Source organism: Cottoperca gobio, chromosome 19, assembly GCF_900634415.1.
Source record: "Cottoperca gobio chromosome 19, fCotGob3.1, whole genome shotgun sequence".
NCBI classification, from domain to species: domain Eukaryota; kingdom Metazoa; phylum Chordata; class Actinopteri; order Perciformes; family Bovichtidae; genus Cottoperca; species Cottoperca gobio.
The window spans coordinates 4,552,250-4,571,828 of NC_041373.1; the positions used below are offsets into that span (position 1 = coordinate 4,552,250).

The 19,579-nt window shown below is 40.9% G+C and overlaps 1 protein-coding gene across 7 annotated transcripts in view; it reads left to right on the forward strand.

Annotated features, from left to right (window-relative positions):
* The window catches only part of baiap2b (BAR/IMD domain containing adaptor protein 2b), a 70,626-nt gene that overhangs the window by 23,603 nt on the left and 27,444 nt on the right, over positions 1-19,579 (forward strand). For 4 of the 7 annotated variants that reach the window (XM_029455674.1, XM_029455676.1, XM_029455679.1 and 1 more), the window contains 3 exons: positions 15,431-15,442; positions 16,026-16,087; positions 18,344-18,415. In XM_029455674.1, the coding sequence (XP_029311534.1) occupies positions 15,431-15,442; positions 16,026-16,087; positions 18,344-18,415 (146 nt within the window). The remainder of the gene's footprint in view (positions 1-15,430; positions 15,443-16,025; positions 16,088-18,343; positions 18,416-19,579) is intronic. The other 3 variants (XM_029455675.1, XM_029455677.1, XM_029455680.1) reach the window with 1 other exon arrangement.

The window sequence follows — 19,579 nt, forward strand, 5'->3', positions numbered from 1 at the left end:
CATGTTTGTCACAGCATGCCCATTTGGTTAATCTCTTGTTTCCCTCAAATTCAGGAAAGATAAAGACTCCAGTTGTTTTTTTTATATTGCAGTGCTGTGAGCAAATGATAAATTCACAAATTAGTTTGGCATTTGATATTCACAACAGCACACATGCCGATGTGGATTTGCTCTCCATTCATAATAAGCCCTCATATAAATGTACAGCGCTGATGAAAGATCTTCCCGTTCGACTGCTGCTTCCAGCAGGATGTGATAAACAACATTCGCAGCTCGCTCACATCTCACGCAGCGTGTTGTATGGTTTCAGTTGGATCAGCCCTGGTTCTGCTCATTATGGACTTATCTTTAGTGATAATAGGCGAGAAGTGAAGGCTCATATCTAGCAGATACACGGGTAGGAACATCTGTATGAAGTAAGACAGGCCTGTGTATCATTGGCACGGTCTTTGCGAAGTTGTGGGATAGTTATAGAACATGGCGGGGAGTGTGATGAGGCTGCGTTAGCGCTGGATCACTGCATCCTCTTCGTTCTTCCACCCTGATGGGACTTAAGATAGCAGGAGTGGAATGAAGCAGCACAGGAGAGGAAGGAATGAGGAAGAGATGGCAAGAGGATGGTAAAAGAGGGATATCGGAGGCAAGTGAGGAGGATATAAAAGCTATATTCATTATTCATGGAGAGCCCTTTTGGGTGCTCCCTCGCACTTTTTCCTCAAGCCTCATCATTTCATTTTTCCTCCCTGTGTCTCTTTGCGTAAATACTCCGCTGTGCTTGTGTGTCAACTTTAATTTGGAATAGTGAAAAGTTCAAAACTGTCCCTCCATACAGCTGCAGCGCTATAATCTGTGATCTTGTTCCACAAGCACAGCCACTTTTAAGATCAAGGATGTTTAAGGCCGAGAGGTTCGGCTACTTCCTGCTGTAATCCTGCAGCTATACTGAAGCCTATGACTCATATGAAACGTTCAATTATTAAAAACAACCTTAGAGTATAAGCAAAAGCTTTCGTATGGCAAGAACTTTATTTTTGTCTGTAAATGTTGGACGTCAAAATACCACTTTGTGTTCTGCAAGTGTTTACAACTCAAACGTCCATCATAATGTGTTCTGGGACAGTTTGCTTTGCATAACGTACAGTATGTACATGTAATTATGTAGTGCATCAGTTGTGCTTTTTGGAAAAAAGTACAAGATTTTTCTGCATCACAATGATAAATATACAAAATGCATATGGAATAGTTTTGACTTATTATTAACAGATATCTGCACATCCCCCTGTCCATGGTTTATTGCTGTTGTGCATTTCATGCTTTCTTTGTGCTTTTGTATTCTTTTATCTGCATACATGTTGCAGTTGCCTGTTTTGTGTTATTTTTTCATTTCTTTTTATGGCAGCCTATCCATGACTCAGCAGCCTTTTAACTGGGCAGAACCTCCCTCCACCTCCAGGGAAATGACAGACTAGGCTGAGCAGAATGAATTGATGCCATCTCCACAAATCAGCGGGGATCAGAGCTGGCCTGTGCAGACTGAAGGGGAATTGTTCTGACAAAAGCTTATTGCTTTGTGGATGCTTTAGCATATTCATATTCATATATATGACATGTGTTGAGCCTCACAGCTTCACTAAGTTACCTTTAGAAAATGCTTTTTACCTGGCAAAATTCAAAGAGTGAAAAATGTAGTTTTAGGGAGTTTGTTAAATTTCAGTCATGCACATAAACTTCTTTATGGGTTGCGTCATGTGATAGGAGGAGCGTATATGTATATCTTGTTATCGCGTTATTAATCATCATTATCACATCCCCATATCGTGCAGCCCTACTGCAAATGCACATGAACGCATATAGAGACAAATGTTTATATAGTCTGATTAACTACATCAGAAACACTGCATGGTTAAAGATACATTGGTAGGTAGACAGGACTGATATGAGAGATATTCACAACCATTTTCCTCATTAGGCAGATTCATTGATCTGTTATAAAGTAATGAGCCTCTCGTAGCCTGTTAATATATAATAATGAGAGTGCTGGTGGTTTGCAAAAGTCAGCATCTCTCGGCCTATTTTGCTCACGAAGAGGTCAGAAGAAATGTGTGTGTGTGTGTGTGTGTGTGTGTGTGTGTGTCCCACTGTTCTGATTGCATAGGGCAGTGTTCTTTATACTATGACGGTTTCCCTGAAATTAGATTAAAAAAATTGCAATATATCGTCTTGTTTACAGTATCGCAATATATTGAATAGCAACCACTGCATCATGATGCGTAACGCATCGCTAGAGTCTTGCCAACACAGCCCTACTGGAAGTGACTGCTTGTTTCTTCAGGGTTAGGGTTATCCATCAGGTCTGGATATTTTTAGTGATGCTAATGAAGTAAATGAATTCATCAAACAGTCCAGTGCTCCTCCACCCTACAGTACAAGATGTTCTTCACTTTCTCCATCAAGCTCAATTTTTCAAACCCAACTCTCCTTATTTCACCCTGTCACATGCAGTTCCTCCGTCCATGTGCTAATGCCATTAGCTGAAGTAACATCTTAATGCTCTGATTAATTACATTGTTACAGAAGAACAGGCAGTGAATTCTGGCAGAAAGGCTTTGCCACCTCAGAGAGATGAAGCCGTTTAAAGTCCAGCCCTGTTCATTCGGCACCGTTGCGCTCAGACACATTCCCCTTAACAAAACCCAATTAAATACACAATTACAGAAATCTGCCTTCAGTCCTCATCAATTATGAATTGCGAGTTAAAGCCCTATGCGAGTGATTATCCCTGACAAACACACACTTTCTTATCTGTAGCTATGGTCACAGTTGGAGACATGTGTCTGCTGAGGAGACACACACACACACACACACACAGATACACACCACACACAGAGAGAGATAAACACAGATATATATACACACACACACACACACATATACACACACACACACACACAGAGATACACACAGATATATATACACACACACACACACACACACAGAGATACACACACACAGAGATACACACCACACACAGAGAGAGACACACAGATATATATATACACACACACACACACACACACACACACACACATAATGTATACTGTACAGGCACAAAATTGGGACAAAAAAACAAAGAATCGTACATGATTATTATCCACTTTTGTAGCCCAAAATAAACTGACACACACATTTCCTCATGGAGACACTTTGTTTATGGTGAGGTGTTGTTTATCATTTAGCACAGGAAGAGGACATGATGCCTCGCTGTGTTTCATTCAGTTATTTTTAATTTACCCGATGCTGTCAAGAGTTTGAACGACTGCTCTGGTGCACGACTACCTGTGTGGAGAGACGAGATACTCCACGACTGCAGTATGTCATCCCACTCATCCTCTCCTCTTTCACTACCACGCTCTCTGTGTCTGCGAACGCCCCCGCATTGATGTGGGAGCTCAGGCAGCCCTGGGAGAACACACAGACTCTGCACACATTTCTAAAAATAGATGAAATGAAATTCCTCGACTGGAGCCGCTTCCAAGGAGGAGGAGAGAAGGAGTACGATGCTCCATCCGCAGCCCAAAAATGGCTCGTCGAGTGATGTCAGTACTGCTGAAAACGCCGTCGTCTTTCTTCCGTATACTAAATATGGACATGGTTGTAAGGAGGGGGAAAAAAAGGAAGGAAGCTCCTGCAGTTCCGGTTCCCCTCTCTGACCATATAAAGGCTCTGCCATTCAGATGCAAATTTGAGCAGAGGTGGTATTCACTCAAGTCTGCGCTGTGGCACACAATTCTGGAGAAAATCATCCATTTTGGGTTTGCTTTATATAATCTGTGGACATTACTGATTTCATATTAATACATTCTAGATGTGAACTTGCATTTCATTCGGTTTATACTTATATCTCCACCTGTCACATCCTCTGTCCTCAGACCTTCCAGCTGTTGCTTTTCATCCCTACAGTATCGTATTGTGGAAGAGGGGAGAGTTTTAAATCAGAAATGGAGGTTAATAGTCACGCACAGAAAATATGAAGAGGTTTTGATTTTATTTAGTTTAGATGTTTTTTTGGGAGTTTCCAGATGCACCTGATTTGCATAAAGCAGCCCAGACCTTCATGTTATGCAAATGAGGAGCATCCAACTTCACGCCCCATCTATCAAATCGCACCGCTGTGCTACCAGAATGCATTGCACGGCTGCTTGCATAGACAATGATCTTTAAAAGATTACATTCCAAGAACAACCTAAAGAACCATGTGGACAAACATCCCTCTGGACACGTCCTGCACCTCCCTGTGATGACAGAGTCCACTCCCTTTTTGTTAGTTTTTACTGCTAGGTCGAGACATGAATTGTATTCTACGTCATTCCCAAGGCATTCTCGGTTTTTGCAGATTTTCACTAAATATTAAGATAAATAGAAAGAAATGAAAGGGATCCATTGACTTTAAACTTCAATTGGCTTCTGGCAAAACAATTACCGTATTTTCCGCACTATAAGGTGCACTTAAAAGCCTTTAATTTTCTCAAAAAGCGACAGTGCGCTTTATAATCCGGAGCGCTTTATATATGGATTAATTCTGGTTGTGTTTACTGATCTCGAAGCGATTTTGTGTGGTACACGGCGCTCTGTCAAAATGTTTTAGTACGACTTTTGTAAACTACAAAGCCGCACTGTGCTGCCTATTTCTATGTTTATAGAGTTGGGACATGTTTTTTGACTCAGAGTGAGCGCTCATTGGTTTGTTGGTTTGCTGGGGGCGTGTCAGAGTGAGCGCTTCTGCTTTGCGAGGATCTTTGTTTACGGAGCTGCGAGATCAACACGTGGAGCAGAGACGCTAAAAAACTGTGTTTGTGTCTGTGATGCTTGAGCCTTGGAAACTATTTGTCTTTTTACGAAGTAAAATAAGAACAGTAAAGTCAAGAAAGCAAACCTTGCATCTTTATTGGAGGACTTTTGCATGTTAGCTAACTGTCTAGCTACGCATAGGGATACGCGCTGTACTTGCATAACACGCACCGCTTGCAGCATTACGGCTACCGTAGTCAGGAGCGTCGCGGAGTAATACATACTGTGCTTCACCATAATATTACAGTGTGTGTGTGTATAAGGACCCCAATTAATGAATCAATGGTACGGAAGTGGAGGAAGCAAGAAGATGACGTTTGATTTGGCGGTATCAGACTGTTTTTTTTACGTGTTACAACTGAACAAGGTTGGGAGTTATTGTGAATACGCTCATTAACGTTTGAACAATGTTGAGTTATTGTGAACACGTTTAATAAAGTTTGACTGACTGACTTATCTGACTGTTTTGTTTCGCTTAATGCGCCTTATAGTCCGGTGCGCTTTATATATGAAAACAGATCGAAAATAGACCATTCATTGACAGTGCGCTTTATAATCCAGTGCGCTCTATAGTGCGGAAAATACGGTAACCAAAAGTGTAAAAAAACAACAACAATAAGGTTTTAACCCAGACTCATCTGAAATTGATACATTTTTGTAAATAATCAAAATACAATTTATTAAAAGCCAAAAATGACCTAAACATTACTGACCTATTTACACCATAACTCTAGCTTCTCCTCTACTACATATTCCCTGTTTGGCGTGACCATGATGAAATTAATCTGGTGTATCCACATATTTCTGGCTCCTATTAAGTGTATCCTTCCATCCCTCTCCTCATTTAATTCCCATCATTCTCTCATATATTCCCATTGCCGAGGGCTGAACACGCTTTAGCATAACATCCATCTCATTAAAACAATTTAAGGTTAATTCACATAGCAAAATATGAGGTCCAGGGAACAATTACCCTTTTGGTTAATTAATTCATAGGAACACGCTTTAGAAGAGTGCGTTGGCCTGCAAGGCACATTCATCCACTTCATCAGACGTACTGTGAAAGGAAAGCAGGCTTTCACAAATGGGAGCAAGGCTCAGATACAACCGCGATATCACAGACTTGATTAGGAAACAGCTGGGGAATTTTAATTCTGGTGGGTCAAAAAGGACAACATTTCCTTCCTGTGGTTCTAATATTCATCAGCAGAGTTTTCTGTGCAATGGTCTCCTCATTTTGTGGTTTAAATCGCTGCTCATGCTGCACAGCTGGATGGCAGCAGCAGAAATATGAGTTCTTCCTCCTGGAAGCAGAGGTAAAGAAAACAGAAGATGAAAGCAATAATAAAGACGCGTAAACAAGGACAGGGAAGCAACATCCTCAGCACTCTGAGATAATAGACCGTTATATTGTCTCGCATTTCTTAGGGAAATTCGACAACAGTATTCGCTATTGCTTGCCCTCCAACTGTGTCATTTGAAATCTCACGTTGCTGAGTTTTAGGAAAAACTGGTGACCTCGCTGTGACCCCCGTTCTTCTGAGCCAACACAGGCTGAATTTCCCTCGAGCTTCAACCCCAATCTGAATTCAGCCAGCGTTCATTCTGCGTAAAGGGAAACTGCAGCGAGAGCACTCTTTCAAAATGCTTTTTTCCCTTCCCTTTTACCCCCGCCTTGTCATATCACCATCTCACAGTGTAATAGTTCTCCCACTCCCATGCACATTATCCTACAGGGGACGCTTTCTGCTTGTGTCTAACCCTAAAAAGATTGATTATGACATTTTGAATCATCAATTGATGACAAGTCTGTGAACAAAGTCACACCTGAGGGACATTAGTGGAGTTTAGACTTAATTGAGTTATATAACAATACAATGATGTATGTGCTGTCATTGTACAAGAGGATCGAGCCCTTTTTTTAGTGGAGGGGTTCTTTTCATCGGCATGCTCTGGTTTCATCAAGACAAGACAGATACAGGGACAACTTCAAATGAGTTATTGGACTGTATGTTTCTTACCAGAGTTGTGCACAAACTAAGAAGTGGACTCAGAGACGTCACCTATTGGTTTGTGGACTACGGTTTGTCATTAAGAGTGGATCGACAGTTTTTATCTTATTTGACTTTGTTTATTCGGTCTCAATGTGATCAAAGTCTATTATGAGTATGTTTTGGTCTTATTGTGTGAATGTATTTGGGCGGCAGTAGTTCAGTCCGTAGGGGATTGGGAACTGGTGAGTGAGGCACCTGGGTGGACTCGAGGGACAGTTGCTTCAAGCTGAGGGGCATTTGTTCTGATCATAGGGGCATATTTGACCACTCGTGTTCCCCTGTAGTACGGCATTAGAGTCTTTTGCCACTCCTCAATCCTGCTGTGAACATTTAGTTGTACGTCTTTTTTTTCTTTTCTTTTTTTCTTTTTTTCCGATTTCTATCTGCTGTGAACTTACTATCTAATTACCAAAACCCAAGTGACCAATCTCAGATCAGAGACGTAGCCATCCTGCGTCTGTCTGTGCGTCATCACAGCTCCACTGTACCAATTTAGCGTTCCCTTACTGTTTCTGCCCATTATAAAGTCCTTGTCATTCAGTCACCTCAGGAGGTGAGGGAGGACGCAGAGAAACAGAGGAAGAGACAAGAGACACTAAAGGAAGGCGAGACAAGTGGCAATGTTTTACCGGCTCATTAGCAGCCTTCAGACAGTCTCTGGTCAAATCAAACCCTCTCTTCCAACAGCGCACAGAGGCCCGAGTACCAGCACTTTGATCACCCACACCCGCCATTCATTACTATAACACACACCACCTGTCTGCTGCCTTTTATTTCTGCCTCCGTTTCATGTTTCTGTCTTGAGTGTCACATTCATCCATGCTTTCAAACAAGCTGTCTTGTCAACAATAAGCTGCATGTCTTTTATAGCCGCAGTGCCACTTTATTACAGGAGGAGACCAGGGAGGGATTGTGTAGTGTTTGATTGAGCAAATGAACGTGTTAATATGGCTTTAATAACGCGGTAGACTATGAAAATGTCCTTGAGGTGTCGCATCGTCCTTGATGTTGGGATTCAGCCAAATGGTGACTTAATGATGCTGATAATAATGTGAAGTAAAGGCTCTGGCTGAGGCACTAAAGAATGAAACTGGCTGCCAAACTTCCTGATCACACACGCACACACAAAATTTATAGGACAAAATCCAGAGACAAGAGACAAGAGACAAGAGACAGGTAAAGACGGATTGTGAAACTGTGAAAGGTTTTTAACACCGTTTGTTTTCTGTTCTTGTGGGATTCCCAGTTTATAAACTGAAGCACTTGTGAGCTCCTTGTAAGTGTATTGTCACCAAGCAAGCGTAAAGCTGTCTGTGAATCCTCACACGGGTCTTTTAAAACCATGTCTTATTTTGTTGTTGTAGAAGGGATACGTTTATAAGCCTGCAATCCTTCTTGCAGCCTGATTTGGACAAAGTCCGCCTTTTTATGAGTCAATGTGCTAACTCCGTAGAGACTAACAGCGACAGGGATGACCCAGGTGATGGATCACTTACAGAAAACTGTTTAAAAAAATCTTTACTTGCTGTTTTCCCACTGCGGGACCCAATTAGAAGCCAGAAATGATGAGTTGGGTGCCAGGGGTCGTATTGACCAGCTGAGGTCCACGTGTGTTAGGTCAAAACAGAAAAAGATATCAGATTGTATCTTTTTCCCCCTCATGTCCTCAATCCCTTCACTCCTCCCTTCCAGCTAGCGTCTGCTGCCTCAGATAATCAGTCTCCATTTTGCACCCCATCAGCCAGCCTGTAATGATTATTTATAGCTAGTCATTCCAATCGATCTTCTTTTTAAAAGGAGTCATCTTTCTTCCATACGCCATGCAAGTAAAGATATCAGAGCCCAGTTATGACATGACATGCTTACTCCTGTTTTATCAGTTTGCAAGGATTTTATGACAAACAGGGTTTAAATGTTAGTTTAGTTCAGTTTTGTTGCACAATTTATAAGATGTCACTACCTAAAGGCAACATTGATTCCTGCTAAATTTGGACGAATAAAAACTTTTTACAAAAGCGTTTTAGTATTTCTTAATTCTCAGTGACTTCAAGAATTACAAGTTCAAGTTATGCAAATAAATAAAAATGCTGGCTCTTACATAAATACAATTAGTAGGCATTTTATTAGAAACGTGTAAGTTGTAGACAAAATAACATCTTAAAACTGTTATTTCAATAATGCTTGACACATCTTTGACTTGGTGTGTAGGACAACTGTCCATACGTAGCAATATCTAGTTTTATTTTTTATTTTTACGAAGTTGTGAATTTATTCAGAATCTAAGAAGATAAGAATCTCAACTTTTACATCAATCCATTTTTCCCCCACCCCTAGTTAGCTTAAACATTTGAGCCTCTATATTACTGCCATCACAGTACAGGAATATGTTCTTTCATGCCGGACTACAGATGTACAAAACTTTGGTAAATTGGTTTTGCAACAAAATGTGTCACTGTGCAGTCAATAGGTGCTTAAAATGAAAATATTAATGAGGAATTTGTATGTGTATTTATGTTTGCGTGCACATGGATGCAGCCGGTATTTAGAGAAATTAAAGACCCAGAAGAGCACAACAATAACCGTGTCAATCATGTGGCTTTCAGGAGGACAAATCTCCCTGCAGCACCTTGTACCCCCTCCACTGCAGCTTTCTGGGGATTACAGCTGCTTGTGTTTGCTTTCAAGCTCCTATAATACAGTCTCTGCAGAGATGCACGCCACATGAAACACCTTCCTGGCCATACACTCTGTCTCTCTCTCTGTCTCTCTCTTTCTCTGTCTCTCTCTCTCTCTCTGTCTCTCTCTGTCTCTCTCTTTCTCTGTCTCTCTCTGTCTCTCTCTGTCTCTCTCTCTCTCTGTCTCTCTCTGTCTCTCTCTTTCTCTGTCTCTCTCTCTCTCTGTCTCTCTCTCTCTCTCTCTCTCTGTCTCTCTCTTTCTCTGTCTCTCTCTGTCTCTCTGTCTCTCTCTCTGTCTCTCTCTCTCTGTGACTCTCTTTCTCTGTCTCTCTCTGTCTCTCTCTGTCTCTCTCTGTCTCTCTCTCTTTCTGTCTCTCTCTCTCTCTCTGTCTCTCTGTCTCTCTCTCTGTGTGACTCTCTGTCTCTCTCTGTCTCTCTCTCTCTCTGTGTGACTCTCTGTCTCTCTCTTTCTCTGTCTCTCTCTCTCTCTCTCTCTGTTTGACTCTCTGTCTCTCTCTCTCTGTCTGTCTCTCTCTCTCTCTCTCTCTCTCTCTCTCGCTCTCTCTCTCTCTCTCTCTCTCTCTCTCTCTCTCTCTCTCTGTTTGACTCTCTGTCTCTCTCTCTCTCTCTCTCTCTCTCTCTCTCTCTCTCTCTCTCTCTCTCTGCCTCTCTCTCTCTCTGTTTGACTCTCTGTCTCTCTCTGTCTCTCTCTGTCTCTGTCTCTCTCTGTCTCTGTCTCTCTCTGTCTTTCTCTCTCTCTGTTTGACTCTCTGTCTCTCTCTGTCTCTGTCTCTCTCTGTCTCTCTCTGTCTCTGTCTCTCTCTGGCTCTCTCTGTCTCTGTTTGACTCTCTGTCTCTCTCTGTCTCTGTCTCTCTCTGTCTTTCTCTCTCTCTGTTTGACTCTCTGTCTCTCTCTGGCTCTCTCTGTCTCTGTTTGACTCTCTGTCTCTCTCTGTCTCTGTCTCTCTCTGTCTTTCTCTCTCTCTGTTTGACTCTCTGTCTCTCTCTGTCTCTCTCTCTCTGTCTCTCTGTCTCTCTGTCTCTCTGTCTCTCTCTGTCTCTCTGTCTCTTTGTCTCTCTGTCTCTCTGTCTCTTTGTCTCTGTTGAGCCCAGAAGTCATATGGATAGCAGCTGGGGTAATAAACTCAAGATGTGAGCGCTGCCCTTGGGTTAGCCTCACTGAGTGATGGACCTGTTCTCTCCCTGCAGTCAGAACCGCTCTACATCCCCACCGCTCACACATGTACACTGACCACTTGTTGTGTGGTAGTTGAGGCCACATGGCGTGTTTGTGTGAAGCCCAGGTTTGTTTCGAGAATGAACTTTAGCCCACTTTGGTTTGCTGAGGGTTGATGCACAGGCCATAATTCTCTCATTTAATTCTGTGAGCCGTGTTTTGAAATGGGTTTTAATGTGCTTACCTAATGTCTCCCCACGTGTGCTGTAAACCTCTGAATCACAGACTTACAATGGATCTGGCAAGCATTAGAAAAACAATAACGTGCCTTTTATTTGGTTAATTGGGTTGTGCATTTAGTTTGCCAGATGAAATGGTCATGCAATCAATTAAAATCCTGCCTTTAGTTTCTTTTGTAGACACAGGCATGAAATAGCCGTTCATCAGGATTCTTGCTAAGAAACTAAGAGGGAAAGAAAATAGCATGTGTCCAGCTTGCGGTTGTAGGGATGCTTTGCTATGTATTTTTTATAGGGAAAAAGCAACATTCACGTATCAATCTGCCCGGACCCATGCATGCTGGTTGCAGACAACAATGTGCTTTACTCCCCTCTAAGCCTCAGATGTTATGATCTGCTCTGATTACCAGTAAGCAGCTTAGTTGTGGCGGGTAGAAGTCCTGTATTTCACAACGCAAGGTGGGGAGGTTTTTGGATTAGATGGGTGCAATGAAACTAGTACATCCAGGATTTTGGGGATCTTCCAGATGATGACAGTCATACTGATCCAGATCTGCACCTGTTGGCTGTTCACATCAGTTTCTGTTATAGAAGTGTTGATTTAGAAGGATAATTCTGCTTTATTACAACTTGGACCTCATCTCTGTAGTTTTGGCCATCATTTCTAACTGCCAAGATACTGGGAACACAAAAGAAGTCAGACAGACAGAGGACCACGAGCAGTTAGAAACCAATATAGGTTTTTTTTTTGCTGTCGGAGTTCTGTGCGAAGGGGGGGGGGTGGGAAGGATGTGACTGTGCAAAAAATGTGCTTTATCTACAAACTATTTTGCGACCCCCCCTTTAACAAATATTGCAAGTCCATATTCTGAATAATTATTATTTCCCCCTAAATGAGGGACAGTTTAACTTCCAAATAAAATGGTTTAGATAATCTGGATAGACTGTTGGCTTGAGAATATATGATTCCCATGTTGTAATCAACCACAGTTCTCATTTGGAAACACCACAGTGTGTTGCCTGCAGCAGCTGGTGGCAGGGTGACCTTTGATTGGCCATCTGCTCTACTGAAGTGTGAAGTGAAGAGACACTGAGGCTCCCAGAGTGCTGTTCTTTAGCTGAACCCTGAACTGCCATGAGAAAAATACATGAAACAAGACAGTTTCCCCACAGGGATCAATGACTAATAACCTTAATTAGACTAAAGAAGAACATATTTGTTAAGAAAGCCAGAAATAATGACCAAGGCTTGATTTCATGAAAGCAAGAATAGTGTGAGGTGTCGTTAATCCGACCAAAACTGGGTTGAAGGGATTCATCCTGGAGTGGAGATGGAGCGATTCATTCTCCCAGTGCAGTAACTGATCTGTGGTGGGAGTGTTCAGTGTTACTTTGATCCATAAGGGTGTGTTTGAGTTAAGGGCTTGGTTTCAGAAGTAGACGCAATGAAGTCCAAGGTCATTCAATCTCCAAAAACCTGGGTGAATACTGTTTCCTTCATCGCCTCTATTCTGTTTATCAACCTGTTAAAGCACTACTTAAAATCACACTCTCCTTACCTATACGCAGCCCAATGATTAGTCGATCGACAGAACATGCTGTTTACAGCCTCACAAATATGGATATTTCCTCTTTTTCTGTTTTTATATCCTATTAAACTGAAAGGACATTTTATTGACCAACGATTAATCGAGAAAATAATCTGCAGATTAATCGATGATGAAAAGAATCGTTTGTTAAAAGAATGATCTTCAGACACTGGTCTTGGTTGAAAACAAGTTGTGTGGCCCAAAAAAATATATTAATATGCTGCTTTCATACAGTATGAGATGAGATCATAGATCTGTATCATGGAGGCAGCACAGTGAGAGGATTTACTAACAGTTTAGAGATATTTTATGAGAAAATCAGAGTATACAAGTTGGGGGGGTAAAACAGGATTTTGAAAAGTAAATAAGTTTGTTAATTAACTGTGGAAATAGTTTCCCTTGCTATATTTGAATGTGTTTCCTTATTTTGTCATGAGTAATTGTATTGGTTTTCACATATTGACTTTGTACAACATTCAGAAATATGTTTAATTTAGTTTGGACAAGTTAGTTGTGTGTGTGTGTGTGTGTGTGTGTGTGTGTGTGTGTGTGTGTGTGTGTGTGTGTGTGTGTGTGTGTGTGTGTGTGTGTGTGTGTGTGTGTGTGTGTGTGTGTGTGTGTGTGTGTGTGTGTGTGTGTGTGTGTGTGTGTGTGTGTGTGTGTGTGTGTGTGTGTGTGTGTGTGTGTGTGTGTGTGTGTGTGTGTGTGTGTGTGTGTGTGTGTGTGTGTGTGTGTGTGTGTGTGTGTGTGTGTGACGGAGGTACCTGCGTTCAGCCAAGTTGCCATAGCTTGTCGATGCCCGGCGGCTGTTTATTAATGGATGGGATGTAGTGTGTGTTGGGCGCCCTCCAAGAATCAAAGGAGAATTGAAAGTACACGCAGTGCATTTATCTGCCTCACTACTCCTAATGTCCTGTCCTGCGGCAGTCAAACACTTCCACAGCGCTGTAGCAGGGAGGTGGTTGTAAAGTGAAATGGTGTTTGGGGACGAGAGCGTTGACTCTCTGGACAAAAATGCCTTTATTGTGTTTGTGTTGTTACGTGCACAGGTCAACATGTTTCCCACCCAGTTAACCCCCATTTATACGTGGACATCTGTGCTTCTGTGAAAAGTTGAAGGGCAGTCTGATCTCGGATATGTAACCTCAACAAAGTGCTCGAGGAGAACAAAGTTTCAAAAGAGGATTTTAAAGATTATAGATTGAGTCTGCAGTCAGTTAATTTGCTGGCCAACAAACTCGTTAGTGTTTTTAGACACTTTGTCTTTTGTCCAGCGAAATTTTTAATCAAGTTCAAAATAACAATTTCAACCTCAAACAATCTTGGGTTGGTTCCTTCAACTTGGCAACTGAGACCTAATAAATCAGTTTGTGATGTTTGTTGTGACGGTCTTGAACTATTTCCTAACTAAGCAAAAATAATACCATAAGAAAATTCTTAAGTAAAAACTGAGGGGGCTTTGTGCACCCGGCCTCAGCACCTCAGTCTTAAGTCCAGTACTTGGTTAAATGTACACTTATTTTGTTCTCACCTCTGCCCCCAACCTCCTGCTCCGACCTTTCCTAAATCTCTTCCACTTCATCTGAGTCTCGTCTGCGTGACTGCAGCGCTTCCATTAAGCCAATTAATCCTGTTCGTCCAGACGGCCCACTCTCACTGTCCCCTCTGACGGTCCGCTGTCCGTCCACAGGACCACCGACTCCCTCCCACACACACCTCACTCAGCGCTTCTTCGTGTCAGCGCTGCAGCAACATGCATTATCTGATGTCAGCATACATTATGCAGGAGGCAGATGAGTGCTGTTAATGCATATTAGTGGGCTCAGTGCTTCGTGGTGTATAAACTGCAGCTGTTTCGTATTTTACTGGGGGAATCTTCATAACTGCTCCAACACCTAGTTGCCAATTTTATATATTTATTCTAGGAGTTTTGGACCCTGGATGATGTATAGAGCAATATTATGTCCTTATGTTGGTAGATGTGTCATAAGAAATTGCAGTACATATATAGTTTTTATAAAATGTGTTATATGTATAATCAAGCCTTATTTTCTTAAATGAGGTGTTGTAAATAGTTTAATTTGTGTTGTTTATATATTATATTATCATCAGTTATAATATTAGAATGATTGTGTTATCTATGTTCACTGTTACGGTCATCTTTGATGGTAAAGTATATTGTTTATATGTGAAATATCTTCAGTACTAGAGCGCGAATGATGCTGTTTTTTAAGGCAGATATCAATATTTGAGATTGTGACAAACGCATAACGTAAACAAACATGTTTTCAGAATTAAAAGAATCGTGACCAAGTTATGTAATGTGCATCTTACGGTGTAAAAATATACTCGTCAGATTATATAATGGTGTTTTTAAATGACTTTAAACGTATCTTTTGCATTTCTGTGTTGCAATTTCTTAATGATCATCGGCTGACATGTATTTATAGATGTTTTGGTCAAACTCAAACAGCTATTTAACAACCAAATTTGACTCAAATGTTTTTTTTTTATGTTTATGTAAAAACCAAAGATGACAAAAAGAAAAAACTAAGTATCTTCTGATATTGTTGATATAAGTATCGGAGGGTTTTTACTTTCAAATGTCAACATGAACCTAAACCCCAGTATGATCTCATGTCAGTGTGTTCTGCAGCCAGTGTGTAAACAAGTGGAGGGTCTGACTAACTGCCTGTCTGTCTGTTTCTGTGTGACAACCTGTCGTGTGTCTCATTATTCTTGGGGTAGTTTGATCTGTCACTGTCTCTCCAGGTCTCTTATCCCTCTGTTCTTTGCTCAAACTAGTTCTTTTTGTTCCTTTTGTTTTTACAATGCATTGCATATTCAGAGGAGGCAGCATGTAGGTATCTTAAAACAACACGCACCTCCCTGGCTGCATGATTCATTCTTTACTTTCTTATTATCTTTTGTGTTTTTTTTTAGCTTTTAACTTCTTTCTGGCTTCTGCTTTTTGGTGTTTAACCCCTGTTATGTTGTAGTGCAACACTTATGTGTTAATGCAAAGATGAAATACTTGATTTATAAAGATTTTCCTTTATTATACATCCTGTGTGTTTTTATTGGCAGTAGTGTTGTCATGGTAATATGGAAAATCCTCCACCCGTAGATTGCTTGATTAGCTCTTAAATTTTTCAGAATTCTGTCTGCGCTGCATTTTTCTGTAACGTTCTTTTGAGTTGATCACGTAATGAGTTCTGTCTGCTTCGTCAGTGTCATGACAGATGTTCCATCTTGTCCATTGCCTCCTCCTCCTCCCTCGACACCCTACACCTGTCTCTCATCTGTTCTGTGTGGCTGCATGTTTTTTTGTTTATTTTGCACGATGTACGCTCACAGAAATTGGAAAGATTAAATATCACTGTTTTTGTTTTCTCTCTCCCTCCCTGTTTTTGTTTATCACATTACTTCTCTTCTCTCTGCAGGGGAGGTGCTCTTTCAGATGGCTGAAGTGCACAGACAGATCCAGATCCAGCTTGAAGAGATGGTGAGCATGTGGTGGTGGTGTTGCTAAAGTCAAACAGATGTGGGCCTTTCACTTTGGAGCCCCTCGCATTATTTAGATATAACACTCTCGTGCATTCACATATCGACACGAACTTGAGTAGCTTCTAATGTACTACTATTTCAGGGGTCGGTAACCTTTTTGGCTGGGAGAGCCATAAAAGCTAAATATTTTTTTATGTATTTCCTTGAGAGCCATATATAAAAATATATAAATTTGAATGCAACTTTATGCGTGCATTTTTTAAGAATAACACGTCTCCGATTACTAATAGCAGTATCAGTGTTTCATTAAACATGTGCTCTTTTATTAAATAAACTAAACTAAACGCTTACGTTATTTATCTCATTTATGTGCACGTTTCAGTGTTACTGCACGGGTGTCAAACTCAAGACAATTATATCCGTCTCGCGAGAAAATATCCTATGTCTGTCATAACTGGCCCGCCGGTTTTGGTAATTACATCAATGCATGGCACAACCACGGGTAAAGACATTTGAGGAAGTATCTAAATGTGTGAATGAAATCAAAGTTTTTGGAAAGCAAAGGGAAAGACACCACAGATCTCTGGGACGAAAGTGGCGATGTGAGCTGGACTGTTTGTGCGACATAACGAAGCATCTCACTGCTTCAGGGCCGTGTGATCACGGACATGTATGATGCAGTGAGAGCTTTCTAAGCCGAGCTTTCTGTGGGAGACTCTGATGCAGAAGGAAACTTTGGTCACTGCGTGTTTCCAAACACTGACAAACCATCTCCACCTGCGCATTCTGCTGATAAACTGAGCGCATTTGCCGACTTTGCAGCTCAGAAATTTAAATTGAACTGCTCAGCAATCTGTTTGCAGTTGACTTAAATATGTTCCATATCTTTTTGCACTTTATCCAATATGTGTATCCTGTTCAATAAATGTGGACCGTGTTTGGCCCTCCCTGTGATTGAGTTTGACCCCCCCGGTCTATTGCTTGCTTTGTGCAGTTTCTCCTCTGCTCGGTTTCGCTTAGGGCGGGGCTCCGCCCCCTATGCACACACGTGTGAACACACCTTCACCTACAGCCAGAGACAGAGCGGAGGAAAGGAGAGGGGAGAACTAAAAACAAATCCGCTGCTAAATGTTTTTACTTTAAAATGTCACAATATAATTATTTATTACTTGTTAATCATGTTAAAAAATGTTAAACGAGCCATATTGCATTATCGAAAGAGCCATGTATGGCTCGCGAGCCATAGGTTCCCGACCCCTGTACTATTTTCTGAAGACGGCAGCTTCACTTAATAATACGTTTACTAATCTTCTGATATGTAAACTGCAGCCATTACAGACTGAAAACACTTTTCAATAGAAGTTCTCCAAAAGATTTTTATTTGAGTCTTCCAGAGAGTAAAGTGGCCAATTTTGGAAACATAATCAGAGAACGTTCAGACAACCGAGAGAAGAAATGAGGAGCAGACTCGCTTTGATCTTAATACAAAGTATGTTCAAAAGGGTGGTTTTCTTTTAAATTGTCATCTCATCCTTTGGGGTAATGGATGTCAATGATCCAAGATAATGATTATATACAGCAGTATCATTCACAAATTGTGCATTGAGCAGATGCTTATCTCTTATCTAGAGACATTGAGAATGAATACAACAGTGACGTTAAGCAAAATTATAGCTTTTGTTAAAGACCTTGCTCTTCACTGAGACCCATTAAAGGTTCCTTCTCCATTCTAGGCAATGAACTCAATGCTCCTTGCAATCTAAACGGTGCAGAGTTCCTGCTCTTTTAGCAAGTATCCTGCTGATAGTAGTTTAAGAAAATATTACATCTCCCATCATGGAGGATAAGGGAGAGACGCAGACGATGAGAGGTCACAGAGTGACAATACAGAAGAATGTGTTCTTTGGGTAGTAGATTGTGACAAGTGAAGATGTGTCCTTTATAGTTTCCTTAACAATATTTCATCTCTGGTTCAGCTTTACTCAACCTACACACACATACACACACACTATACATACAGAGATAGCCAATTGACTTTGGCATGCATTTACATACCAGACATCCTCCCTTATTCCTTTGGGTGTGACATTTCCGACAGCAAAACAAACGCATCCCTTCAAGTCATTCTTGCAAAAACATCAGCACAATTCCTTTTTGAAAATAATCCACTGTGGTTGTGCATAATGTAAGTACTTGAGGTTTAGTTAGTGTGTTGCAATGTTTTGAGGTTTTTGTGTCCCTGTTTGTCTTACAGCTGAAGTCTTTCCACAACGAGCTGCTCACAGAGCTGGAGAAGAAGGTGGAGTTGGATGCACGCTACCTGAATGTGAGATTCTCTTTTTGATGTACAATTATATAGAGACACAAAGTTCCACCTCCTGACTATGTTGGTACCAGGGTTATTATAGTCGAATACAACTGGAACTAAATAAAAAGTATATTCTTTAAGAAAAACTAAACTGAGCTATAATACTTCAGGAGTCAGCATGAGTTTCCTTCAACTCTCGAGACATTTAACCACAGATGATGATGATGATGATGATGATGATGATATCTTTAATATGATTTAAATGTTGTAGTGGACCAAATGCCATTTAAAAAATCTCAGGTCTATTGTTGACAAACTGAGTGTGGTACTGAAAGAGTTAAAATCATGGCCGTTCCTATGCAGTTCTCCAACCATGCATTTTGTATGTATATGTAGCTTCATACGGTTCAGACACTATACATGGCCCTAACAAAAAATAACAACCTAAACCTTTCCGAAAAACTAAATTAGAACTAGCATACACACTCTGTAAACTAAACTAAATGATATTGAAAAGTAAAAAATATAAATAAAATCAATGCGATTTTTAACCTTGGCTGGAATATAAAACCGACACGCAACATGGCTGTAATATTTAAGAGTCAGGCAGCTGCTTCTTCTCCCTCTGTACTGAGGCAGACTGCAGCTACACTGACTCACTATCACCTCTAGAGGAACACGTGGTATTACAGACTGGACGGAGCGCAGCTAGCTGTTAGCATGCTAACTTCGGTAGATATCTCTGCAACACAACACAGAGACGTCTGACATAAAGTCAACACTGTTGATAATGTTAGTTCATTGTTTAAGTATTTTGTTTGTTAAAGTACTTTAACAGCATATACATTGTTTGGTTCAGTCTCAGCCCCCAATTTAAACCATTGTTGTCTTCAGCAAACAATCTCTGCGGTTATCTATAATATGTTTTCATGTTTAACTCATAGTTAAACAAAGCCTTGCAATGTTTCTCATAACTTCTCCACCTTTTACTGCACTGAAGCTGGTAATTATTAAAAAATGTAGGCCCCAGTTGACTTTCTCACCATTTCAGTAAAGAAGAAAAGCTCAAAACCTTAGTCCAACTTTAATTATTAATTGAATGGCATCAATCATAATCATAACTACATTATGTAACCGTGTACATGACCCACATGCTTCATGAAACACCACTTTTAACTCTGC